Source organism: Stegostoma tigrinum, chromosome 28 (assembly GCF_030684315.1).
Source record: "Stegostoma tigrinum isolate sSteTig4 chromosome 28, sSteTig4.hap1, whole genome shotgun sequence".
NCBI lineage: Eukaryota > Metazoa > Chordata > Chondrichthyes > Orectolobiformes > Stegostomatidae > Stegostoma > Stegostoma tigrinum.
In genome coordinates, this window is record NC_081381.1 from 18,627,548 (window position 1) to 18,655,109 (window position 27,562).

Consider the following 27,562-nt stretch of genomic DNA (forward strand, 5'->3'; position numbering starts at 1 on the left):
TTCAGGTGCAGTTGAGGTTGCAGGGTTCAGGTGAAAAATCCAGAAGTAGATTCTTGCGGTTCATTGTCTTCTGACTGTTTTCTGGGGTTTGGCGTAAAAAAAGATATCCAGTTTTTGCTGTTTTGCCCTTTTTCTTCTTTAATGACGAACCCGTTCATAGGTTGGTAAAGAAGATCTTATTCCATGAAATGCTACCCTGCTGCGTTCTGCATTGTAATCATTGTCCTCTAAGAGCTGCAACTGCTTCTCAATTTCCTGCAGGATGGAATTCTAAACAGATGTGGAAAGCTCTTACATCCTGGACATCTCCAGCTTTCACTTCCCCCCTCAGCAACAAGTTATTGTAGATCAGCTGTAGAGATGTTTTTCTTCCCCCTTTATTCATTCATTCACAGATAAGGGTGTGGCTGGCTTGGCAGCAGTTATTACCCATCCTTTATTGCCCAGAGGGCATTTAAGAGTCAACCTCATTGGCCTGGAGTCACATGTAGGACAGACCAGGCGGTTTCCTTCCCTAGAGGGCATTAATGAACCAGATGGGTTTTTCCCCAACAATCAATTCATGGCCATCATTGGACTCTTAATTCCAGATATTTATTGAATTCAAATTTTGATCAGCTGCTATGGCAGGATTCGAACCTGGGTTCCCCAGAATGTTATCTGGGTCCCTGGCTTAACAGGCCAGTGGAAATACCGCTAGGCCATCACCTCCCTGCCTTCACAGTGTGAGTCAAGCAGCTCTTTAAAATCCTCACTCTCCGCTTCTACAAATCCTACTTGCTTTGCAAGATCAACACTATGTTCTTTGATTCTTGGGAGACCCTCTGGCGGTTTTAAAATTTTGAAAAATATCTTGGAGAAATTTCTGCCAAATAGCCTGCAAGCCATCCTTACTGACATCATCCCACACTGCCACGATAAAACCATTTGCAGTCTTGATGTTAAAGCTTTTCCAGAACTGAAGAACATTGTCCTTATTCCCCCTCAGTGGCTGCACCTTAAATAATAAACTTTAAAAGCTGCTACTGCACTCTGGTCCTTGGGTTGAAGGAGAGAGGTTGAGGTTGCGGGTAGAAATAATACTTTGATGTTTTCAGAAAGCTCACCAATGGTGGAAGGATGGCTTGGCACATTATCCAGGATGAGGAGAAACTTGAAATCCAATTTTTTTTTCTTGCGATACTTCCTAAAAACACTTTCCAAAATATCAACAATAAGACAGAGGAAGAAATTGCCCCATCATTCAACCTTTCTTGCTTGATCAAAAGTAGACGCCTCAAGTAGACTTAAAGTAACCTTTCAAGGATCACAGGTTGGCAGAGTAGGCCACCACCACAGGCTTGAGCTTTAAGTCTCCACTGGCATTGGCACCCAGCATCACAGTGACACGATCCTTTGCCATGTTAAAGCCTGGAACGTGTGCTACATTTGGAGAAATGTAGGTTCTTGATGGCATTCACTTCCAATTTCAACCTGTCTCAACCAAATTGAAAATTCGACCTGAGTAATAGCCTTCTTCATCATTCAATTTTTCTTATTATAATTTTTTTTTACTATGGGAGGAAATGCTATTGCAGGCTCCTTGTCTACATTGACAACTTCACCACATAACTTTATGTTATGAAAAGTATAGTGGCCCTTAAAAGCACTGCTAGCACTAAAGGCAGGCACATCTGCAGGATTTTCAGCTTTTTTCTTGTTCGATCTCCATAAATCACAGAGTACCTAACCTCTCGCAGAAAGCGCTTCACGACAAAGTCTGAGAAATGACCACGTGACGCAGGGGAGGAGACTCTTTTGATGCTGACATTGCGCATATTCAGGATGAAGCCTGCGAAACGATTGTCTGATGTCAATGCATACTCCTCCACACACCAATGGAATCACATTATAGCCCAACACAAGTTTGTGTTTTAAAAACAGTGATTCCCCTATTCATCAATCACATTAAAGCCAATTCATACTGACAGAACATGTGTTATAGCAGAGCCAACTGTATCTCCTAACCTCTTTCATCTGTGCTAGAGTTTTGTGGAAACTGGTTTGTCCAACTGAGAGCGATTTCAAGGAAATTCTTCCTGACAATAGAAACATGTAGTGTTTTAATAGTTGAGATATTCAGGGGTGCGTTCTGCTAATGGGACACATGGACTGGGTGTTATGAGGTTTACCTGAGTTTCAAGGTTATGCCTACCTCTGAACTAGGAGGCCTGGCTTCATAGTCCCACCTGCTCCAGAAGTGTGCGATACCATCTCTTCGTAGGTTGATTTGAAAAGATCTATTCTGGAATTTACAGTCAGGATGATTTTGCCACTGATATTTTTGCGCTTTGCAGTGCCCTGCTTAATCAGTAAATGATGCAGAGAAGCTGGTGTTGCAGTGGGGCCCACAAGGTCAGAAGACACACGACAGCAGGTTATGGTCCAACAGGTTTATTTGAAATCACAAGCTTTCTAAGCGCTGCTCCTTTGTCAGGTGAAGTCACACCACAAAGGGGCCATGCTCCAAAAGCTTGTGATTTCAAATAAACTTGTTAGACTATAACCTGCTGTCGTGTGTCTTCTGACCTTAATCAGTGAAAACAGGCTTTGAGTAGCTGAAGTGTGACTTGCTTTATGAGACATCCCAGTCAAATAAACTGGAAGACATCGGAGTAAAAATAGGCCATTCATCCCATTGAATCTGCTTCACCATTTAGTCATATCATGGTTGATCTGATCATCCTCATCCCTACTTTCCTGCCTGTTCCTCATAACCCCTGATTCACTTACTGATTAAAACTCCAGCCCTCCCAGCCTTGACGATACCTAATGACCCACCCTCTACAGCCCCCAAGGTAAAGAATTCCACAGATTCACTACCCTCTGAGGGAAAGAAATTCTTCCTCATCTCTGAGTTAAATGGGCAACCCGTTTTTCTGAGTTATGTCCTCTGGTGCAAGGTACTGGTGAGACCACATCTGGAATGCTGTGAACAGTTTTGGTCCCCTTCTTCAAGGAAAGATATTATTTCATTGGAAGCAGTTCAGAGAAGGCTCATAAGGATGATCCCTGGCAGGGAGGAATTGTTTTATGAGCAAAGATTAAACAGGTTGGGACACTACTCACTGGAGTTTAGAAGAATGAGAGGTGATCTCATTGAAACATGTAGGACTCGTAAGGGGCCTGACAGGGTAAATGCTGAGAGGATATTTCCCTGCATGGGAGAGCATAGGACAAGAAGACATAGTCTCAGAATAAAGGGGTGCCAATTTAAAACTGAGATGAGGAGGAATTTCTTCTCTCAGAGGGTCTGTGAATCTTTGGAACTCTTTGCCACAGAAAACTGTGGGGGCAAAGTCCTTGTGTATAATGAAGGCCGAGACAGATCCTTGATCAGTCGGTGAATCCAGGCTTATGAGAACAGGGCAGGAAAAGTAGCTGTGAGGAGTGTCAGATCAGCTATGATCCTATTGAATGTTTGAGCAGGCTTGTGGAGCCAAGTGGTCTACTGTCATTTCCATTTCTTACGGTCTTGTGGTCCTAGACTGTCCAATAAGGGGGAACATTCACCATCTAACCAAGCCTCTAATACATACAATGTATAGTGACCACAGTGGGCAGGAGAGAGTTACAATCAATCATTTAAAAAAAGGCACATAAAAGATAAAGCAGTTTAAATCCATTTATTCTCCTTCCATCCTTTGCCTATTTAAACTGATTATTTTGAGTAACTACTCTAGATTGCATTTAACGTGCTATATAAGGGCGATGAAACCTGTTCAATACTTTCCCAAGAGAATGCAAAGTGCTATAGAACTGACAAGATCCAAAGCAGCATGAGCTGAATGATAAATGTCAATTGAAGATATGCAAAAAGAATGAATATTGTATTTTTGGTTCAGTGATTACTTTTCTCTTGATAGAGCTCTGGGGTAAGAATATTCTATATCGTCTTAACAAAACATTGGAAGGACAGCTGAATGCTCAGAATCCTTTCAACCCCTGGCCTGTTTAATGAAAAGAAATTGATCGATTGAAGCGAACTGTGACTGAAATATATTTTCCTGAAACATGCATCAAAATGGAGATTTATTGTTGCTTTGTGGCAATGTGGAGTAAGTGGTGTGAAAAAAATTGCAGGCACAGAATGCAGCTTTCTTTCCAGAAGCTGCTGCTGATTGTTCAAAATGACAATTTTGCTGTAAGAACTAGGACAGATAATCAAAGCATGAACGAAGCTTAGCCACAGGGGTCATTCGCAACTAAAGCTGTTCCGCTAAATAGAAGCAAAATTCTGCAGATGCTGTCAATCTGAAATAAAAATAGAAAGTGCTGGAGAAACTCAGTGGCAGAATCCATGGAGATAGAAACAAAGTTAATGATTCAAGTCTGATATTGTTCACTTTCATAGCACAGCACACCAGGGGTCAGGGGTCAAAGCCGTAGGCCTGACAGCTAATGGGAACCGCATGATTTTGAGGGAATGTCTGCCTGCATTAAATACCAGTCAGGCACATAAGTGGCCAGTCGTGGTTGTTCCCTCAGGTTGTACAACCCTGGAGATTGAAATCCCACGCGTGTGGAGTAAAAGGTTAGACCATAAGACATAGGAGTGGAAGTAAGGCCATTCGGCCCATCGAGTCCACTCCGCTATTTAATCATGGCGGATGGGTATTTCAACACCACTTCCCTGCACTCTCCTCGTAGCCCTTGATTCCTTGCAAGATCAAGAAGTTATCAATCTCCACCTTGAAGACATCTAACATCCCGGCCTCCACTGCACTCCGTGGCGATGAGTTCCACAGGCCCACCACTCTCTGGCTGAAGAAATATCTCCTCATTTCCGTTTTAAATTTACCCCCTCTAATTCTAAGGCTGTGCCTACGGGCCCTAGTCTCCCCGCCTAACGGAAACAACTTCCCAGCGTCCACCCTTTCTAAGCCATACATTGTCTTGTAAGTTCCTATTAGATCTCCCCTCAACCTTCTAAACTCTAATGAATACAATCCCAGGATCCTCAGCCGTTCATCATACATTAAACCTGCCATTCCAGGGATCCAGTTAATTAAACATTTGAACCTGCACTTAAATAGCTTTGACATTGTGACATTCAATCACACAGAACTGCAGCTGAGTTTACGTGGTCCCAGAAGAAACCATTGCCTTAGATCCCTGGTATATTGTTGCATTTAATCTTAATATCCAATTACAATAGTGTAGACCTCATCTTACAACAGGCCGTCCAAGAACTATGGTCAGTCAGGGGTCAGCAGCTGCTTACTGCCATCAGCGCCACTTAAAATGTGGTGGGGGCTTCTGGTAGTACCCCCAGTAGTGATCACTGAGTATTGAGGTGCTCAGGACACAGCTAAGGAAGGCCAGGATAGGGGTAGCAAGGAGACGGTTGCTGGCATGATGCAGGAAGAGAGGGCAGAATGTTAGCCCACCACCCCCATGGAAACTCTCAACCCTCAACCACTCCCACTTTGAATCTCAGAGATTCAGGGAATGGCATTAATTTCCAGGCATGCACCTTCCAGCAAGAATCGTTTGACAGTAATGAACAGCCAGACACCTTTGATTTCTCCCAATGTAGGCAGTAACACTTGTTGTTGTCCGAGCTGAGGGCAGGCAACTCTACACAGGCCCCAGGGTACAAACCTGACCTTGTGTAGTTCACTGACACACAGGGTCGTGCACTGTTTTCACTCCACCTTAAGTAACTGATATATAAGTACATGTGGTGATTGTGAGCATTTGGGGATCTATTTTAATGTTGAGATCTTGTAGTTGAATTGTTGCCTCATGTAGTGAACCTCGACTGTTTAAAGTTTGTGGAACACGAGGGTCACTGGGAGGGTAAACATTTATTTCTCATCCCTGATTGTCCTTGAGAAGATGATGCTTTCTTGAACAGGGAGTTAGGTACTCCCACAGCACTGTTAGGAAGGAAGTTCTAGGATTTTAGCAACTTTGTTACTTATCAATTGTAACCAAGACTGGAAGCAGTGAGTCTCATCTCTAGTATCCACTGATGCTGTCTTATACCACAGCTAAGTATTACTGCTTCGTGTGCAAACTTAGGCACTGAGTTTCAGCCAGCTGTTTAACCAAGACTGCCATTGGAGCAGCGTCAGTCTAATTCTCAGTGCATATTCTCTGCAGCTACAGTTCCAAACAGAGGTGACTAGGAGGCAATAAGGGGCCAGAACTTGGCACAAGTCATCTTTTGTTACACTTTTTTCTTCTTCTCCCTGATTTAGCCATACTGCATTATCCACTTGCATTATTGTTTGTACTTTGACCAGTCCTCAGGATCCAACCTTAAAGTTTTCTGAACAGCATTGGTTAGCTCCATGTCAGGTTCACCAACACAGCCTTCTCTGTGCGCAAACCTCATATTGCACACTCATAGAAGAGCGACTCACTCAATGTCAAAGTGCTGCCCCCAGCCCATGCCACTGCATCTCCTCTTCCCTTGGTGACACCCCCTTTGTCTCTGCGAATACCCTCCTCCCACATTCATGAACCCCATCCTCCCACCAATACAACAAGCCCATATATAAATTTTCACTTAGATTTCTCTTCCCTTGCCTTGTTAGTTGAAATGAAATGGATCTATTGGATCCTGCAGCTCTTTCATATTTAATCCAAATTGCCGTAAATTGCCTGTGAGCCTGAAAGATGAGTCGCAGTACACTCTGCCACCAGAGATGGCATCACAGGCCAACTGATCCTGGTGTTATCCAATGCCTATATCAATATTTCCATTTTGTTTATCTTTGTGGCACTCTATCTGGATTCTAGTTTCTTCCAATGAGAAAGCGTTTCATGCTAAAGAGCTAAAGGATCTGGAGTGATTGTAACAAGGTCAGTTGGGTGGATCCCATAGAATATGAGTTCCCTGCTTGGGGCTGTTAATCTGGTCCAATCAGGGAGCATTGGCCAACAGTAATAAACAGGAGAGCCAGAGGATCTGTTCACAGTGAGGGCTAGCTGTGAGGATACTGGATCAGCATCAAGGACTCTTCACATGCAAACAAAGGGTTACTGGGTGACGGGATACCATCCTCTGTGTATTTCAGGGTCATAGAGTTTTACAGCAAGGAAAGAGCCCCTTCATCTCATTGTATCGGTGCCAGTCACCAAACATCCATGTACTCTAATCCCATTTTCTAATACTTGGAACTATATGTTGTAGTGTTTAAAGTGCTCCTCTAAATTGTATTTAAATGGCCTCTACCATCGTTTTAGGCAATGAGTTCCAAATACCCATACCTGCTGAGTGGAAAACATTTTCTAAAAGCACCTCATAATGTTCCGCTTCTTATTTTAAACTTGCGCTCTCTGGTTATTGACCCCTGTACTAAGGGGAAATGTTTCTCCCTACCTACCCTGTCTGTGATACTCAGAAGTTCGTACACCTCAATCAGATTCCCTTCAGCCTTCTCTGGTGTAAGAAGAACAAGCCCATCTCAGACAACATCCTGGTGAATCTCTTCTATGCCCTCTCCTGGCACGCCATCATTTTAGTGAGAAAAGTGGAGCATAGATTTTCGCTAAAGTCCATTGTCCTTGAAATGTATTAAGTTTTGACTTCTTCATATTTACAGCTACTTATTTTCTTTTGCACCAGAAACTGAGCAGAACCAGGCCACTGCTTTCATTCCAGAGTTTAACGGCCTTTCCTACCTCGAAATGAATGGAATCCACACATTTGTCAGCGAATTGCTGTAAGTTCATTTGATGCTTAAAAAAATACGCTAAGATTAGACTCGACTAGTACTCTGCCTGGGTAAACAGATCTCCGAAATAACTTTCCAAGTAAGTCTCATAAATAAAGGATTTGCAATGACCTCGAGCTAATTATCCTCCACAAACCTATTTCCAAATTCAGAACCTTTTTGGCTACTTTTCACACTGGATTGTTGCAAGTTTCGCAAGTGTCAGTTCTGGCTGCACGATGGGGAATAGAAATCAATATTTACTCTGATAGAAAGGGCAGTGCGATTGTTGAGGGAAGAATACAGAATAGCTGCTCATGGTGACAGGTTTAGCTATAGAACAGAAAAGCGACATCTAAGTCTATGTGTGAAGTAAGACATCTTGGTGAAGGAAAATACATCTTGACAGGTAAAATTCCACCTGTGTGAGATATTTTAAGAATTTGGATGCATGTGAGGTTTTTTTAAGCAGTGAATTTTCAGGCTGGACAGCCATAGTACCACAATGGGATTCTGGCTTTTATATATCGGCCCTGGTCAAGGAAAGGAGGTGTGGATTAATCTCTGCATTAAAAGTAAAGCAGTTGGAGCAACCCACTATGATGTATTTATTCAATAGGCTCTTCTTCTACGGAAGCTCCTATGGATGCAGTACAGGCACACTTCCAGGAAGGGACACTGAAAAGTTAACTTGGGTTGCTGCACTTTGGACTGTGCACACTAAACCCTATCCAAGTGGTAGAAACTTTAAGCAGTATTTAAGTTATCAAATTACTAAAATAGCACTCGATTTTTCCAGTCGGAAGCCTGAGGGATTTGAATTCAGCTCGAATATAGCCTGTTCCCCAATGCTTCTTCATCAACAGCTGTCTAAATGATATTAAGGATTGATAGCGTGCATGATGTATCCTCCATTTCATGGGAAAGAATTTGGGGTTTAATTACACTGCTGGAGTATGAGGTTGATGAGATGGAACCCATGTTCCCAGCAAATTGGCAAAATAAATTGCATTTCTCCTCGCCCCATTCTCATCAACTGCATCTCCTTGGCTGATATTGAAGGAATAACAGATGGTGACTGTGGAGCTATCCATCAGGTCAGACCTGGAGGTGGTAGTGAAACATGATGTTGCCCGCTCTGGTTTACATGTGACTCCAGACTCTCAATCATGCGGTTGATTCTCAGCTATTCTCTCGAAAGGTTAAGCAAGCCATTGAGTTCAAAGGTAAAAGGAACAAGAACAAGAGAGCCTAGATATAGAGTTATGTGCCAAAGGAGCAAGGGTGATGTAAGGAAAAACATTTTCACTCAGTGTGATTAGGGCGTGGAATGCACTGTCTCGAAACATTCAGGTTCAATTGAAGCCTTCAAGAGAGCATTGGATGATTATTTGATTAAAAATAATGTGCAAGGAATTGAGGAAGAAGCAACAGATTAGCATTAGGCAAAGGTGCTCATTTAACAAGCTGGTGCATGCTTGATGGGTGAATGGCCTTCACCTGTGCCGTAACACCTCTGTGATTTATGGATGGACACCCATATCCCAGGGAGGAACAATACTTTTAAAAAATGATACCGAGAGTGAATTGCGAGACTGATGTCAGGCTAGTTGAAAGGAGTGTGGGTGTACTTGTTGATGTAACAGTAAATTTGTGGTTTGATTACAGTCAGAAGCTGTCAATGGAAGTAATCTTCTTGGCCACTGATCGCAATGGAATGATCTTTTACAACGGGCAGAAGACCGATGGCCGTGGGGACTTTGTTTCCCTAAACCTGCGTGATGGTTACTTAGAGTTTAAATATGACCTCGGAAAAGGACCAGCAGTTATTAGGTAATGGTAAAAATATATGTCTCAGTTTACTTTGGCAGTAAGATTTTTCCTGTGTAGCCTGGGAATGGAGATGGACAGCTCTTTAATATCAATATTCAAAGCCTTGAAAATATTTTATTTGTCTACATCCTGCAAATTGCCCTGGCATTTTGAGAGGCTTCTATTCCACAGCAGTTGTCCTCAACTTTCAGCTGGATACATACATTGTGGTGCTTACGCTAATAGTTACAGGGTTGGTTAGCTTCTGGGCTGGTTAGTGTTGCTAACAGCACGGGGTCGATTCCTGCACTATCTGACATTAACATGAAGGACTGTCCTTCCGAACTGAAGGTACGGTGACTGTCACGTTAAAGCAGTCATCTCTCCGTAGTGAGTAAGCAGCCGTATGGTCTGGTACGGCTGTAGCCAGTTTACCTTCGTATTTATTCTATTGGGTAAATAAAAATTCCACAATCTGCACAGATGAGAATTCTTGAGTGTAAGTTAACTTTGTGATGGGTTCATTAAATAAATGATGAGAAACAATGCACTTTATAGATGGCATTTTGTTGAAACCAGACTAATAACATGTCCAAGATAATAAAATGTGAGGCTGGATGAACACAGCAGGCCAAGCAGCATCTCAGGAGCACAAAAGCTGACGTTTCGGGCCTAGACCCTTCATCAGAGACCCCTCTGATGAAGGGTCTAGGCCCGAAACGTCAGCTTTTGTGCTCCTGAGATGCTGCTTGGCCTGCTGTGTTCATCCAGCCTCACATTTTATTATCTTGGAATTCTCCAGCATCTGCAGTTCCCATTATCTCCAATAACATGTCCATATTGGTAAGCATTGAAAAATATGTCAGCCAGTCTTTCAGTCATTTTAGTCAAAAGCCTTACATGTGCAAATGAACAATAGGCTATAATACAGATGAGAAAAACCTAATGTCTCCCACTTGATTGACTGTCTTTTTTATACAGTAGCATCTTTCCTTACTCATGGAGTAGAGTTAAACTTGCCAGCTCTGATTGGGTGAAATCTTGAAAGCTACATCACATGTTCTCATCTACCCCACCAACCCCCTTCCCACATTGGTTCCCCAATCTGTCTGTTTTCATCACTTAATACCTTTTGAAAATCCAGCTGGAAAAAGAACAATCTCGACATTGGGCAATTGCTTACTTCTCCCGTATTTCTGTAATGAGTAGACAGAAGTGCAGCAAGAAAATAAATTTTCCTTACAGAGCCCTCTGATCAAAAATCCTGCCGTTTTCTCACAATGGTGCCCTGGACCATAACCTCAATGTCTGGAAAAGCCAGATAAAACCTGGAGGGCTGACCTCTTCGCATTGTATATTCTGTGCTCTTTAGATGAAGCTTTGTCTGTGATTGCAAAAGAAAATCCAGTGAATTGCTCAACTGAGACTCACCTTTGGAGAATTCATTGGCACAGAAACATGGAAAATAGGAACAGGAGTAGGCTATTCAGCAGTTCGAGCCTCACCTGCCATTCTGTCTGATTGTGGATGATCATCCAATTCCGTCCACAGTTCTTGCTTTCTCCCTGTACCTTTTGATCCTTTTAGACCCAAAAACTATTTCTAACTCCTTCTTTAAAACACATCGAGACCCCTCACTTACTAAACACATTTCGTGGAGATTTGTGAACAACTTGCTCATCATTTCCAGCACATGGCCTACTCAAACTGCCCCCTCTAGAAGCAGGATCTAGTTGTGAAAACGTGTTCATGATGGACTGCTTCTACTGTTGTTGTTTTCTCAATTAACAATACTCAAAGTACTGTGATGCATACTTCTAGATCACTGAATATTATCTGTAATTTTTCTCCATTAAAACAGGAGTAAGCAGCGCATCCCACTGAATGTGTGGAATGTGGTTACTGTTGAAAGAAATGGGCGGAAAGGATTAATGATCATTAATAATGGTGAACCCATCAATGGTGAATCCCCGGTAAGTAACAAAGAATATCTGCCTGTTGTCAGCTGTGAGTTATTCAGGTTGTTTAAGTTTGTGGGCTGTTACATCGCGGTGGTAATGTCCCTACCACTGAACCAGAAGACCTGCATTGAAATCCCATCTGCTCCAGAGGCATGTAATATCTCTGAGCAGGTTGATTTGAACATGTACTGCGTATTTGTTAGATTTATTGTGTTCTGAAAGACTTTACTGCCTCATTCTCCACGTGTTTATGATGGCTGGGACGTTTTCATGCTGTGTATACATTATTACACCTGATCCAATAGCTGGAAGCTTCTGGAAATGAGAAGTTCTCATTTTTTGATGCCGGGGCTGATTTATGGAACCTATTTGTACAGCTAAATAAACATAGCTACTATCTGGCAAAGTTGCAATTCTTTACGTGAGGTGTGAATTATTTTGAATCACCTTCCTCTCATGTGTTATGACATATCTATGGAGCAGATGAGACTTGAACCTAGATGTTCTGGCCCACTTGTAGAGGCACTACCATCGTACCGTAAAACCCAAAATGATGGCCTATAATGAGCGATAGACTGCAGGTTTGGCGTAATCTATTCAGTTGTGTTTTTCTTGAGATGCTGAACGATGGAGGAAATGTCTGGAGTTGATTTGCGGTTCAGGATTCTGCTGGTCAGTATCATGTTAACCAGCTCCACGTGAACATTTTCCAGGCACTTATATCATTCCATGCCATTGCAGCGATTGTAATATTGGTGCTGAGGGGGCTCGGGACTGGGTTCTGGATCAGAGAGAGAACTCATGCAAGTTGGTGCCCATCTGTGTTTGGAGTTCTGCACAAGAGAATGTGTTAGAGAGGGCACCATATGTGATTTCTCTTAGTAATAATGTTTGGGTATTTTTAGGAGAATAGTCCTTCTTTGGTTTTCTTTGTTTTTCTCTGCTTTAGACCCATATGTGAAAATGGCCTGAAGTGACCCTTCCTCCACCCAGGAAATAGTGACACCTCAGTGATATGAATGGCATCAGGGGCCCTACAGTGTTTGGAACAGGGCTCATTGCTCTGTGAGCCATGGCACTCCAGTCCTATGTTGTAGTCCTCAGCCATGCCGACGAGGACATGCTGCTGTAAAGCAGTTTATGTTTGAGAGGGGAATATCATATCTATAGGCAAGAAAAATCAAAACTTAGGAAGTATACAATTTTCAGCAGCGGTGTACCATCATGAACATTCATGCAGATGCACAAAATTCTGACTGAAATTCAATTCAGATTTTACTGTTTAGTTTCCAGCTGATCCTCCCAGCATAGATGGCACACCACTGACACCTGCTGTTCATCTAGCAAAATGCAGGTCCTGCCCAAGGGCTATCAGTAGGTTGAAGGATCCTGGTATTCGGAGCTCAGTTTTGATGGTAATGCTTTGCTACATGACATTTACAAGATGCTTGTAATGGACTAGGAAAACAAATTCTAGTTGTTATCTTGCTGTGTGGTGGAGTATTCTATAAGTTGTCGGAATGGTCATGTCAATCAAAGTAGCCTTCTCAGTTACCAGGGGAAGATATTTAACTGGGGAAAAGGAAACTATGGCGCTATCAGACAGGAGTTGGGAAGTACAGATTAGGAGCAATTGTTCCACAGAAAGGGCACAGCAGACATGTGGAGGCTGTTTAAGGAGCAGTTGTTGCAAGTGATGTATAAATTTGTTCCCCTGAGACAGGTAAGATTAAGGAGCCTTGGATGACGGGTACCGAGGTGCTTCTTGTCAAAAAGAAAAAGGCAGCGTACGTAAGGTGGAGGAAGCAAGGGTCTAGCACAGCTTTAGAGGATTACAGGCTTGCTCGGAAGGAGCTCAAAAGTGGACTGAGGAGGGCCAGGAGGGGGCATGAAAAAGGCTTGGCAGGAAGGATTAGGGAGAATCTGAAGGCATTTTACTCATACGTGAGGAATAAGAGAATGATCAGGGAGAAGGTAGGGTCGATCAGGGATAGCGTAGGGAACTTGTGCTTGGAGTCTGAGCAGATAGGGGAAGCCCAAAATGAGTTTTTTGCTTCGGTTTTCACTAAGGAAAGGGACCTTGTTGTGAATGAGAACTTTGAAGAGCAGGAAAACAGGCTTGAACAAATCAAGATTGAGGAAGTTGATGTGCTGGAAATTTTGGCAAACATTAAGATTGATAAGTCCCCAGGGCCAGACCAGATTTATCCTAGGTTGCTCCGGGAAGCGAGAAAGGAGGTTGCTAAGCTGCTGGCGAAGATCTTTGCTTCCTCACTCTCCATGGGAGTCGTACCGGAAGATTGGAGGGAGGCAAATGTTGTTTCTCTTTTCAAGAAAGGTAATAGGGAAATCCCTGGAAATTACAGACCAGTCAGTCTTATGTCTGTGGTCAACAAGGTTTTGGAAAGAATTCTGAGGGATAGGATTTATGACTATTTGGAAAAGCATAGCGTGATTAAAGGGAGTCAGCATGGCTTTGTGGGGGCAGGTCATGCCTTACAAATCTTATTGAGTTCTTTGAGGAGGTCATGAGACAGGTTGACGAGGGTTGAGCAGGGGATGTAGTGTACACGGACTTCAGCAAGGCATTTGATAAGGTTCCCCACAGCAGGCTCATTCATAAAGTCAGAAGGTATGGGATACAGGGTGATTTGGCTGTCTGGATTCAGAATTGGTTGGCTGACAGGAGGCAGAGAGTGGTTGTAGATGGTAAGTAATCTGCCTGGAGGTCAGTGCTGAGTGGGATCCCGCAGACCTCTGTTCTTGGGCCTCTGCTCTTTGTAGTTTTTATAAATGACTTGGGTGAGGAGGTTGAGGGGTGGGTTAGTATGTTTGCTGATGACACAAAGGTTGGAGGTGCCATTGATAGTATCGAGTACTATTGCAGGCTTCAGCGAGACATTGACAGAATGCAGAGCTGGGCTGAGAAATGGCAGATGGAGTTCAACCTGGATAAATGCGAAGTGATGCATTTTGGAAGGTCGAACTTAAATGCTGAATATAGGATTAAAGGCAGGATTCTCGGCAGTGTGGAGGAACAGCAGGATCTTGGTGTTCAAGTGCATAGCTCCCTCAAAATTGCCACCCAAGTGGATAAGGTTGTTAAGAAAGCCTATGGTGTTTTGGCTTTCATTAACAGGGGGATCGAGTTTAAGAGCTGCGAGGTTATGCTGCAGCTCTCCAAAACCCTGGTGAGACCGCACTTGGAATATAGGAAAGATGTGGAGGCTTTGGAGAGGGTGAAAAGGATGCTGCCTGGACTGGAGGGCTTGTCTTATGAGGAGAGGTTGACTGAGCTCGGACTTTTCTCTCTGGTGAGAAGGAGGAAGAGAGGTGACCTGATCGAGGTGTACAAGGTAATGAGAGGCATGGATAGAGTCGATAGCCATAGACTTTTCCCCAGGGCAGGATTGATTGCCACGAGGGGTCATAGTTTTAAGGTGTTAAGAGGAATGTATAGAGGAGACATCAGAGGGAGGTTCTTCACCCAGAAAGTTGTGAGCACATGGAATACTTTGCCAGTGGAAGTCGTGGAAGCAGAGTCATTAGTGACATTTAAGCGACTGCTAAACATGCACATGGACAGCAGTGAATTGAGGGGAATGTAGGTTTGGTTATTTTATTTTTGGATTAGGATTATTCCACGGCACAACATCGTGGGCCGAAGGGCCTGTACTGTGCAGTACTTTTCTATGTTCTCTATGTTCAGAACCCATTCCTGTACGATTTACACCTGAATGGAACCCCAAAGAGTTTACCTGATCAAGGTTGTGGAACAGAGGTGGGTGAGGGGAACAAGGAAGGAATTGGTGAACTGAATGAATGCATTCATCTGATCAGAGGCAGGGAAGATGGTTGAAAAATGTTCACAGTAGCATATTGAGGGCCAGAGGGATCATTTTACCACTGTGGTTTAAGATCAGTTCTGATATAAATCAACAGAAAAGAAACTTCCCTTTAATAGGGATTTCACGTGAGGAGGTGTTCTCCCTGCTACATCAGTTAAAAGATTTTGACTTCCATGTGGTTTGAATGCAGGGGATTTGCTCTGTCTGTGAGCTGTTAAAATGGTAGCAACTGTGTGGGTCGTGTGTGCAAATGTGATGGGGCAGAGGCCAAGCTACAAAATTCATGAAATCCAAAAAGATTGTCAAAAAAACCCATTTATGATTTACAGCCAAATGCGTATGTATTCTAGAGAGGTGGGTGGCACATGCGATCACTAGATAGGGGAAGCTTGATCAATTCTAAACTGATTACTCTAACTTAAAATAGTCTAAAAATTCATGTGTGCTCAGAATTGGTTGGTTTTCAGGTTTCCATTACATAACGTGAGAAGTGGGATCTCACCAAGGCACTGCGAAATAAAAAATTAGGCACTGAATGAGTGCAGATCGGCCAGTAAAGGAAGGGCAGTTGGGAGAGGTGAGGTGATGCAATTGGAAGACTCAAATGATAGAGAGTATAACCACCAGGCTGGCAGGGTGGGAAATTGTCTGCAGTGATTGGTAAGGGTGAGAGCCAAGATCAAGAGAGGAATGAGCAGGCGTGATGATGGTCCATGGTGACCTGTCCAGTCTTGTGTGGTTTTAATGTGGGATCCTGAAGAGCATTCCTGCATCTCCCAGCTCTGTGTTCAACCAAGCATTTGATGCAAACCATAATGGCCCTTCTTGCAGGACAGCATGGTAAGCCAAATATCATTCAGGCCCAGTTTTCTAAAACACACATGGAGACAGTGCAGGAATACATTGAATTTTTGGCCACTTGTCCCTCTATTTACTGAAGCAAACAGTAAATTCCAGGTTCTTCCACGTGCTCAATGTGACAAGTTTTATTTGTTGCCCACACCGATATGGTGTATCTCCAGCTTGTTATACGCGTGCCTTTCTTTTCCATCATGTTGCAGGTTTAGCAAACTGTTCAGCATGTGCAGATAGATTCCACATGGACAAACGCATGGTGGTCAGTCAATCTTCTTCAGCGGCTCAAGACACTTATTTCAGTTGAACTATCAAAATGAGTTCCATAGAAGGAGTTTGGGAGGGGTCAGTTTATTGGTAGAGAGAGAAATCTGTCAGAAGCAGCTACCATGCTGGTGTTCCAGTATGTTGGAACAGAGTGGAGTAGATTTGAAGATTGCACAATGGGGTTGAGGCTGTTTGACTCTTCCACAGGTGGATATGGGGTTAATCACCCTGACATTACCCTGCTCTGACCCAGGAACATGTCCTTATCCAATATCCACGGTAACTGCTTTTAATAAAGGTGTTTCTTTGCAGTGGAATGCATGGCTGTGACTGGCCGTGTGAGGAATATTTACAAAGCAGTGAGGTTTATAATTGGAGCGATTTGAGAAACTCATCTGGAAAGTTAACTTCCATCCCTAACAAAGTGCCTTGCAGCCCTTGAAATATTAATAATGTTGTGATGGGGTACTAATGTGTTTGACTGTGTGTTCTTTACTTCACACTTACTGATAATTCCCTTTTCTCTCTTATGTTTCTTGTACTTATTCTGATGTGCTTTCTGGATTTAAGAAATCGCGCAAGGTAAAACAAAACAAAACCAAAAGAAAAATTGATGTCATCACTCTCACAACATCGTTATCCCATTCTAAACTCATCCAATTTCATTGCTAAATGTAGAGTTAGTTGTAGAACATCTAGTTTTGCATTACATAACCTTTTCAAAATTCAGGTCATGAAATGTTAGTGATGATGAAGATGGGCTAAATGGACGTGGAAATTCAGTGGGACTCAAGTTATACGGTAATCCATGTGGCCCGCCCCTTCCTGTCTAGTTCTGGCCTCATTGATCTTCCAGTTTAGTCACGGGGCTTCGGATACTCACTGGGCTTTCGGTATACTCAGTAGGCAGACTGACCCCATGGTGGATGTATGCAGATTTACTTGGATGAGTGGCTTTTGGAGGAAGACTCAGTCTTCTTCCCACCTCTACTCTAACCAAGTCCAGGGTAGGAAATCTCATGAACAGTCTTGCATGCCCTTGCCCTCCCTGCCATTGCTTGAGATTCTTGGTTTGGCAATTAATGCCCACATGAGGGTCTCGTTCCACCGCAGCTGACATTCACCCAGCAGTGGGTGGGGGTGGTCTGCCAATATAAAAAGTCTGTAAATGTCAGGATTTTGTGTAGGCTTCGTGTGTACCTTGTTCACAGGCTCCAATGCATAATCGAGACCCTGCTTTGGGAAGGAGGAGCCCCTGTCCATGCTGTTGATTCCCTTGACTTCACTGTATTGCTGCCCATACCATCACTCACTTGTGGCCTAGATTCCTTTGGTGATCCTGGGCCTTCCGGTGGGTGAGTGTATTACTGAGGGATGCTGCCACTCCCTTGGTGGATGCTGACCAACAATGGAAGAGCTACCAGCCACTGGTTGGACTGTCAGCTCCCAGTGGGCGTGTCCGCCTCTCCTGGAGTCCCCAGGGAAAGCCCCTGCTGCCCAGCCAATGGACAATTAACATGGTGGCCTTTCTGAAAAGCAACAGTGCTGTCCCGTTGCTGCCTCTCAGCTTGAGCTGCTGCTGCCTTGAAAAGAAAAACAAACAGGCACCTTTTGTGCAAATCTAAAGTGATTCGGTTACCCTGCTCAGGCTCTGGTTTCAGGGACTGTGCTGGTGAGGATGCACCTCAAATAGGGCCCCTCACTCTGTGCAATTTATCTTTGTAGATCCTGGTGCCTCACTACTATCACAGTGTGGCAGGTATGGGAAGGAAACAGGCAGTAACTCATCAGGTCTCCAACCACAGGCTTTCTGCCACCATGACTAGGTTGCCCATCTGATCGGCTGTGCAGAACAAAAGTTGCCTAAACCCTGCTCCTGCTCTAAACCTGTGCACATGCCAGTACCGTCATGTCATGTTCCCTACAGGCAGTGAGGAAACTGGCCCTAAATTTGTTTGGTTTCAGAATGTCAAAAGTACAACGTTTATAAAGTAATCCATTCCAAAATAGAATGAAAAGCGAGAAAAGTAAAATCAGGATCTTAAGAGAACAAAGTATTAAAATAAAGTCAAGAAAGAATACAAAGATAGCAAGAATTACAGGAATAAAGGAAAAACCTGAGAGACAGCAAATAAAGACTAACAAAGGAGTGAGCATTGAAACTATGGACTAAGGGAAATAAATATAATTTATTTTACAATATGCAAATTTTAATCTTCGTTTTTCAACCTTCACCTTTGTAAGATACATTAGTTTAATGATCTGACCTCTGAGACAGCTTTTAGAAATTAGCATGCTGCAAATTCATCTCGGCTATTGATTTATTGTTGCAGCAAGTTTTATTCTGCTGGCGTAAAGTCCACACATTTTCACAATAAAAACAGAAACTCAGCAGGTCTGGCAGCATCTGTGGCGAGAGAAATGAAATTAATGTTTTGAGTCCAACATAGCTCTCATTAGTAATCCAATACCGGATTATAGCTTTGTATTCAAACTCGCAAAGACAAAGCTTGTAAGTTTTCCTTCTGAAAAGGAATGGATGGCATTGTAACTAAGTGAAATAAAAATATAAAATAATATTGCACGAGTATGAGGAAAAGAGATCTGCTGATTGTCCAAAATAAAGCGCTAACTGTTAAAAACCACATTATTGATGAGTTCTGTAAAAGAAAAATAAAGCCCATTATTCCACCTTATTTTCTTCTCCACTTGATAAGCTGGCCTTTCAGCAAGGGAAGGAGCTAACAAGTTAACAACAATGGGAATAAAACTTTGGATCTGCCTAATTTGATGACTATCACATAACGTGTAATGGAGCAATGGCTATTGGATCAATTCAAATTTTAATTTTAATTTATCAATATTTTGTTATCTAATCAGGCACTAATCATTAAAACATTACAGACATGTAAAATATTCTTTCAGAGCTAGTAGGAACTGCAGATGCTGGAGAATCTGAGATAACAAGGTGTGGAGCTGGATGAACACAGCAGGCCAAGCAGCATCGGAGGACAGTCTGATATTTCGGGCCGAGACCCTTCTGAAGTTAGAAGTAGTCCTGCTCCTCTGATGCTGCTTAGCCTGCTGTATTCATCCAGCTCCATACCTCGTTATCTCTGTAAAATATTCTTGTTGGTTTATATTACCATTAAAATTAGAAAAAACGTTCTTTTCTCTTAAAACAATACAGACTTGGTACGAACTAAAAGTAGGGAATTTTTATCCTAACACTGTCACTCATGGCTTGATTGACCTTTAATAAAAGCATGCTACTTCGGATGCTGAAAATCTGCAACACAGAAAACGCTGAACAAACTCGGCAGGTCCATCAGCATCTGTGAAGAGAGAATTCATCTGAAGAAGTGACTCGAAAACTTAACTCAGTTTCTGCCTCCAAATGAGAGCTCTGCCAGATCGGCTGACTGACCTCTAGTGCTCTCTGAGTTTGTTCTGGATCGATCTTAAAACTCTTTAATTAAAAGTTCTAATTATACAAGTAAAGATTGAATTAGTAGATTGATGGCCCAAGTAAATATAGAAATTATTTTGAAGAAACAGTGCAATGAGAAGAGAAATGTGTGGAAAATTCGAGTTCTGCCTTTTTGAAATATACAATTCCATATTTAACATTTCAGTGTGAATTTCATAATCTGTACTAACTTAGTCAATCTTTAAGATCTCATGAGACTATTCAAATCCTCAACTAGATTTCATAAATGTACAATACTGCTCTGTGCATTTAAAAACTGAAGTGCCTGTGGTAGTGCCTATTAAAGTTATTTTTACTTTAATGTTCATCTTTATAAACAATCAAGGTCACCACTAACCTGATAAGCATGTCATCACATTACTTGTGTGTACGAGTTAGCGTGCGTGTTTCCTCATGAGGTTTTTTACTGAATTTGTTTGACATTATTCATTCATCTCATGCATATTTAATCTTGTCTTGCATTCCCATTTGGCACACATGAGCTCAAATTGCTACCCATGGTCTGTTTCTGGTTACACATTGATCGCAGCACTTGACAGGGATTGTGAATGGGATTTGTTTGTCATTGCTGTAAATATATTTATTAGTATGTGGTGCAAATGATCATGTTTTTAGAGAGAGATTTCAAAGGCCACATTTAGCGTTCAGTAACACAAAGACTAGCAAAAACAAAAAAAACACTTCCCCAAAGAAAATGTGATTGGCCACAAGTAATTCAAACTAAAACACTGAGCCTTTGCTCTTCCCTGCAGTCCATGTTCACGCCTGACAGCTGAAACTTAAAAATTGGATATGAATAGAAGGTAAATACTGCAGAACATCCATAAGTGGTTTGTGTTAATTAAGAAAGACTCTTACAGTTAGATTTCTGTTTTTGTCATGTGAACGACTCTATTTTAGACATATACAAGTTTGAACAAGTCACAAGCGTGACCTGATCAACACTTTTACCCACAGATGTCAGCTGTTCACTGGTATTTTTTAGACTTTAACAACAGTCTTTTTGGGGAGGGCAGAATGGCAGCCAGGAGAAATGTCTTAATGAAGATCTTCCTGACAAGCAGCAAGTCACTCCAGCAATTAAAACAAAGGAACTGTGAGTGCTGGAGACCAGAAAAGGAAAACAGAAATTGCTGGAGAAACTCAACAGATCTGGCAGCTTCTGTGGAGAGAAAGAAAAGTTAACATTTCAATCCAGCGACCCTTTTTCAGAATAGGGGAATGTGAAAAGGATTTACTTGTCATCACTGTAAATTCATCAGTATGTAACATGTGTTTGGAGAGAGATTTCAAAATAAGGTTCTGCAGAAGGGTCACTGGACTTGAAATGTCAACTCTGCTTTCTCCCCAAAGATGCTGCCAGACTTGCTGAGTTCCTGTTTTTGTTTCAAATCACCTCAGCAGTTCTGTACTGGTAAAAGATCAAAAACAGAAATTTCTGGAAAAACTGAGCAGCATCCATCGAGAGAAAGTACAGTTTGTGATTGTGTTACTTATTTCCAACATCCCCAGTTCGTTTTATTTCAAAATAAGCTCCTATTTAAAGCTATTACAACTAAATCTTTTTCTTTCAAATCCTAAACCTAATGCAGAAATGTGGTAACTAGCATTTCTTCTTTCAAAAAATTTGTAATCAGAAACAGACTTCAAAAGTATAGTGTGAATCAGAGATATTAGTTAAACTGGAATATCTTTGTTTCAATTCCAGTTCACTAAGATTTCTCAGTAATTATTCTTTCTTTCGACAAACTATCTTTTGTCTTTGTTCGGAAAAACTCTTCAGTTTTTCATCCCAAGCGTCCTCCACAAACAACATCAACAACACCCTGTTCCTGCCACCTCATAACTTAAGTAATTTGTCACTTCATTGTTACAGATTTATATCCCAAATAAATGTCTTGAAGCTTAAAGTCAGTCTGTCCTATTCAAAATAATCAACTTAGCTTGTTACTGCAAGCCACTGAGAAACGAAAAGTTCTTAGTATAATTGTTGTCATAATACAGCTTTAACAAAATAAAATATGCACCAGTGTAAAAACTTATTGTTACATTGACAGACTGACTTTACATTGTAATATTGTGTCACGTTGGCTGTTGGCTTAATTTTTGACGCATCATCATTCAGACAAATATCATCTCAGCCTGATTGTGTAACTAAATTTTAAAAAATGTTTTTCATCCCCAAGACGCCGCACACAGCACTGAACCTCAAGGAAGCTTTGTATGTAGGTGGAGCACCGGATCTCAATAAGTTTGCCCGTGCAGCTGCAATCACATCTGGATTTAAAGGAGCAATTCAGAAAGTAAGTAGAATGAGAAACTTTTAGCAGCCTTATTCAATTGAGGAACTGGGAACAGAGAACTGATTAAAAACTATTAGATGTTTATTCTAATTAGCCTTGTCCCCTACTCCAAGATTGGTGCTCAATATTATGATTTGTCCATTTTCTTAGTATTTATCCTGGCCATTATCCAGTTTTTAGTTTGTTTTGAGAATGTTCTGTTAATTATATTGAGGATATACATTTATAACATGTTGAGTTTTCAGCTTACATAGTTTTTTTTTGTTGATTTGGCTAGAATAAAAAGTGCAACTTGGTACAGTGGCATCAAGAGTTCACATTTTATTTTCTTTCAGTGCACAGTGCCTAGTTAACACATCTTGTTTTTCTATTTTGAAAGAGTTGAAGTGCTATTTATTCCCTCCAAAATTATACTCCTGCCTTTATCCATTCTTCCTTAACTATACCTCATTCTTTACTGCACCCAAAAAAAGTTTTGTCTACACATGAAGAGTCATAGAAATCTTAAACACGCTCCCTGAGGAAAGATACTCACATGGGAGATCAATGGAACATTTCAAAATTGAGATTGATTAGATATTTGTTAGGCAGTGATACTACAGATTACAGAAAGAAGTTGGATTGATGGAATTGTGGTACAAGTTGAATAATGGAACAGGTTCAAGGAAATGAATGGTTTATTCCTATTCCTGTGCTCCAACATACTGAATCAGGGGTCACACTTTCAATCAACATTGCGCTCTGGATCATAAGTGTGTGGGCCTGTAATGTGACACCATTCCATTGGCTGCCTGTCACAATTACAACCCGAGCTGTTTTCAGAAACTGCCCCGCCGAGGCCAAACGCCAACTCTCTGACACCACCTCCTACCGCCCCCTCGATCATGACCCCACCCCCGAGCACCAAACCATCATTTCCAACACCATTCATGACCTCAGGGGACCTCCGACCCACAGCCTCCAACCTCATTGTTCCCCAACCCCGCACGGCCCGTTTCTATCTCCTTCCCAAAATCCACAAACCTGCCTGCCCTGGTCGATCCATTGTCTCAGCCTGTTCCTGCCCCACCGAACTCATCTCCACCTATCTGGACTCCATTTTCTCCCCTTTGGTCCAGGAATTCCCTACCTACGTCCGTGACATCACCCACACCCTCCACCTCCTCCAGGACTTCCAATTCCTTGGCCCCCAACACCTCACTTTCACCATGGACGTCCAGTCCCTATACACCTGTATTCCGCATGCAGATGGCCTCAAGGCCGTCCGCTTCTTCCTGTCCCGCAGGCCCAACCAGTCCCCCTCCACCGACACCCTCATCTGCCTATCCGAACTCGTCCTCACCCTCAACAACTTCTCTTTCGATTCCTCCCACTTCCTACAGACTAAGGGGGTGGCCATGGGCACCCGCATGGGCCCCAGCTATGCCTGTCTCTTTGTAGGTTACGTGGAACAGTCCCTCTTCCACACCTACACAGGCCCCAAACCCCACCTCATCCTCTGTTACATTGATGACTGTATCGGCGCCGCCTCTTGCTCCCCAGAGGAGCTCAAACAGTTCATTCACTTCACCAACACCTTCCACCCCAACCTTCAGTTCACCTGGGCCATCTCCAGCACATCCCTCACCTTCCTGGACCTCTCAGTCTCCATCTCAGGCAACCAGCTTGTAACTGATGTCCATTTCAAGCCCACCGACTCCCACAGCTACCTAGAATACACCTCCTCCCACCCACCCTCCTGCAAAAATTCCATCCCCTATTCTCAATTCCTCTGCCTCCGCCGCATCTGCTCCCACGATGAGGCATTCCACTCCAGCACATCCCAGATGTCCAAGTTCTTCAAGGACCGCAACTTTCCCCCCACAGTGATCGAGAATGCCCTTGACCGCGTCTCCCGCATTTCCCGCAACACATCCCTCACACCCCGCCCCTGCCACAACCGCCCAAAGAGGATCCCCCTCGTTCTCACACACCGCCCCACCAATCTCCGGATACAACACATCATCCTCCGACACTTCCGCCGTCTACAATCCAACTCTACCACCCAAGACATTTTTCCATCCCCACCCTTGTCTGCATTCCGGAGAGACCACTCTCTCTGTGACTCCCTTGTTCGCTCCACACTGCCCTCCAACCCCACCACACCCGGCACCTTCCCCTGCAACCGCAGGAAATGCTACACTTGCCCCCACACCTCCTCCCTCACCCCTATCCCAGGCCCCAAGATGACTTTCCATATTAAGCAGAGGTTCACCCGCACATTTGCTAATGTGGTATACTGCATCCACTGTACCCGGTGTGGCTTCCTCTACATTGGGGAAACCAAGCGGAGGCTTGGGGACCGCTTTGCAGAACACCTCCGCTCGGTTCGCAATAAACAACTGCACCTCCCAGTCGCAAACCATTTCCACTCCCCCTCCCATTCTTTAGATGACATGTCCATCATGGGCCTCCTGCAGTGCCACAATGATGCCACCCGAAGGTTGCAGGAACAGCAACTCATATTCCGCTTGGGAACCCTGCAGCCCAATGGTATCAATGTGGACTTCACCAGCTTCAAAATCTCCCCTTCCCCCACCGCATCCCAAAACCAGCCCAGTTCGTCCCCTCCCCCCACTGCACCACACAACCAGCCCAGCTCTTCCCCTTCACCCACTGCATCCCAAAACCAGTCCAACCTGTCTCTGCCTCCCTAACCTGTTCTTCCTCTCACCCATCCCTTCCTCCCACCCCAAGCCGCACCTCCATCTCCTACCTACTAACCTCATCCCACCTCCTTGACCTGTCCGTCTTCCCTGGACTGACCTATCCCCTCCCTACCTCCCCACCTATACTCTCCTCTCCACCTATCTTCTTTTCTCTCCATCTTCGGTCCGCCTCCCCTTCTCTCTCTATTTATTCCAGAACCCTCACCCCGTCCCCCTTCTCTGATGAAGGGTCTAGGCCCAAAACGTCAGCTTTTGTGCTCCTGGGATGCTGCTGGGCCTGCTGTGTTCATCCAGCCTCACATTTTATTACCTCCATCCACACCTGCTGCTTTTATCCAAGCAGGGAGCATCTGTTATCTGCAAACTCATTTTGTCAAGGGAGACACCCAATGAAGGTCATATTCTGGTATCACCTGAGAGTGCCAGTCATCGATGTTGGCAATCTGCATTAGTGATGGCCAACATGATACACTCCTTCTGGAGACCCTTGGTATCCATGTTGTTCCTGCATCTGTAATGGGCACTGGACCACAACCTCACACTTTGGCCACTCTGGATGAGTTGCCCCTCCAAGATCATGAACAGGCCACTGTGGGTCTTTAAAAGTAAAAAAGAAAGTGGCCCCCTCCCCATCTTCACACTAACAACCTCCATCTGCTCAGCCAATGGAGCTGCTAATATGAGAGGACTGGGGATTTCTCACTGGTTGCTCACCACCTTTGGGATCCTGCACTCCAAGCCCAATTTGAAAGTGGGCCAATTGCTTTTCAGAGGTGAGGGCCCTGATAACAGGCTGCATCTGGTATCCATTCTCCTTCTCCAACTTGGAATAAAAATTGATTTAGTTTGTGGATTGAGTTTTGTTTATTTTGAAATAAAAGCAAGCTTGAATTTTGGAACTCAATTCATCAAAACAAAACGGCTGAATTAAATGAGTGCTCTCAGCTGCCTTCCTGAGTTTAAGAAGTGGTGATTGTTTCGTAATTGTTTTTCTCTTCTACATTTCCTCCTAGCTTTCAATAAAATCTATTCCGCTGCTTAAGAAAGAAAACATTAGAAAGGCAATGGAGATCTCCAATTACCGCTCTCATCCCTGCACAGCCAGGCGTAGTCCATGCCGCAATGGTGGAATCTGTAGTCCAAAACTCGGGGAATATGATTGTATGTGCCAGCGTGGTTTTTCAGGACCACAGTGTGAAAAAGGTAGTCGTGTTTCATGTGAAACTCTGGTCATTGTCTCTTATTTTATTTCAACAATTGTTTTCCTCTTTAAGGCACAGATTCTTTAGTGGGCTTGTGAGCTGTGACGGTGGTTTAGCCAAGGTCTGACACCTACATAAAGCACAAAGCTGGAATTGAACTTCCACACATATCCATCAGCCACTTTGTGGTGATCAAGAGTGAAATCCTGCCTTTCTGGAGATGGCGAGCTAGGAGGTGGGAATGGCATACCCAATGGTATGGAGTACCCAGTTCCCACTGCCTTCCCACCACTGCCAGAAATACATTCCAAACAGCAAGTTCCATGGTTGACCTTCCTATTATTAAAATATTTCCATGCGATATGGGTGTCACTAGCTCAGCCAGCATTTGTTTCCAATCCCAAATTGCCCTGGAAAAGGTGGCAGTGAGCCACTTGAACTGCTGTACCCCTTGCAGTGTAATACCCACAGTGGTGTTAGGGAGGCAGTTATAGAATTTTGACCCAGTGGCAGTGAAGGACCAGCGATATGTTTCCAAGTCAGAATGGTGAGCGACTTGGAGGCCAACTTGCTGGTGGTGGACTTTCTACATATCTGTTTTTCTTGTTCTTCAAGATGGTAGAGGTCATGGGTTTGGAAGGTGCTGTCTAAGAGGCCTTGCTGCATTACTGCAGAATACCATGTAGATGGTACTCACTGCTGCTGCTATGCATCAGTGGTGAAGGGAGTGAATGCTGAGGTGCCAATCTAGTGAGCTCCCTTTTCCTGAATGGTCATAGATCATAGAATCCCTACAATGTGGAAACAGGCCCTTCGGCTCAACAAGTCCATATCGCCCCTCAGAGCATCCAACCCAGAGTCATTCTCCCCCCCCATAACCTACCCATTCTACTCGGCAGTTTAGCACGGCCAGTCCCCCTAACCTGCACATCTTTGGACTGTGGGACGAAACCGGAGCATCCGGAGGAAACCCACACAGACACAGGGAGACTGTGCAAACTCCACACAGACAGTTATCTGAGCGTGGAGTCAAACTCTAGTCCCTGGTGCTGTGAGGCAGCAGTCCTAACCACTGAGCCATCGTGCCACCCATGGTGTTGTGCTTCCAGCATGTTGTTGGACCTGCACTCATCCAGGCAGGTAGAGTAAGAGGAGGATGTTGCATAGTGGGAAATTCAATCCACCAGAGTCCCATACAAATATGAAATAATGGGTTTCAATCCTACCCTGGTAGATAGTGAAATTTGAATTCAATAAATACCTCAAATTAAAAAGCTAGCCAAATAGTGAACAAATAACAACCAACAAGAAACACACATCTGTTTCTCTAATGTCCTTTAAGGAAGGAAATCTGCCATCGTTACTTGTTCTGGCCTACATGTGATTCCAAAACCACAGCAGTATTGTTGA

At 43.4% G+C, this 27,562-nt stretch overlaps 1 protein-coding gene across 9 annotated transcripts in view; it reads left to right on the plus strand.

The window, feature by feature from the left end:
* Positions 1-27,562, plus strand: part of agrn (agrin) — a 545,020-nt gene that overhangs the window by 449,467 nt on the left and 67,991 nt on the right. For 6 of the 9 annotated variants that reach the window (XM_048561783.2, XM_048561787.2, XM_048561786.2 and 3 more), the window contains 6 exons: positions 7,619-7,715; positions 9,375-9,539; positions 11,380-11,491; positions 17,020-17,031; positions 22,126-22,242; positions 25,964-26,153. In XM_048561783.2, coding sequence (XP_048417740.2) covers positions 7,619-7,715; positions 9,375-9,539; positions 11,380-11,491; positions 17,020-17,031; positions 22,126-22,242; positions 25,964-26,153 — 693 coding nt within the window. The remainder of the gene's footprint in view (positions 1-7,618; positions 7,716-9,374; positions 9,540-11,379; positions 11,492-17,019; positions 17,032-22,125; positions 22,243-25,963; positions 26,154-27,562) is intronic. The other 3 variants (XM_048561785.2, XM_048561789.2, XM_048561794.2) reach the window with 1 other exon arrangement.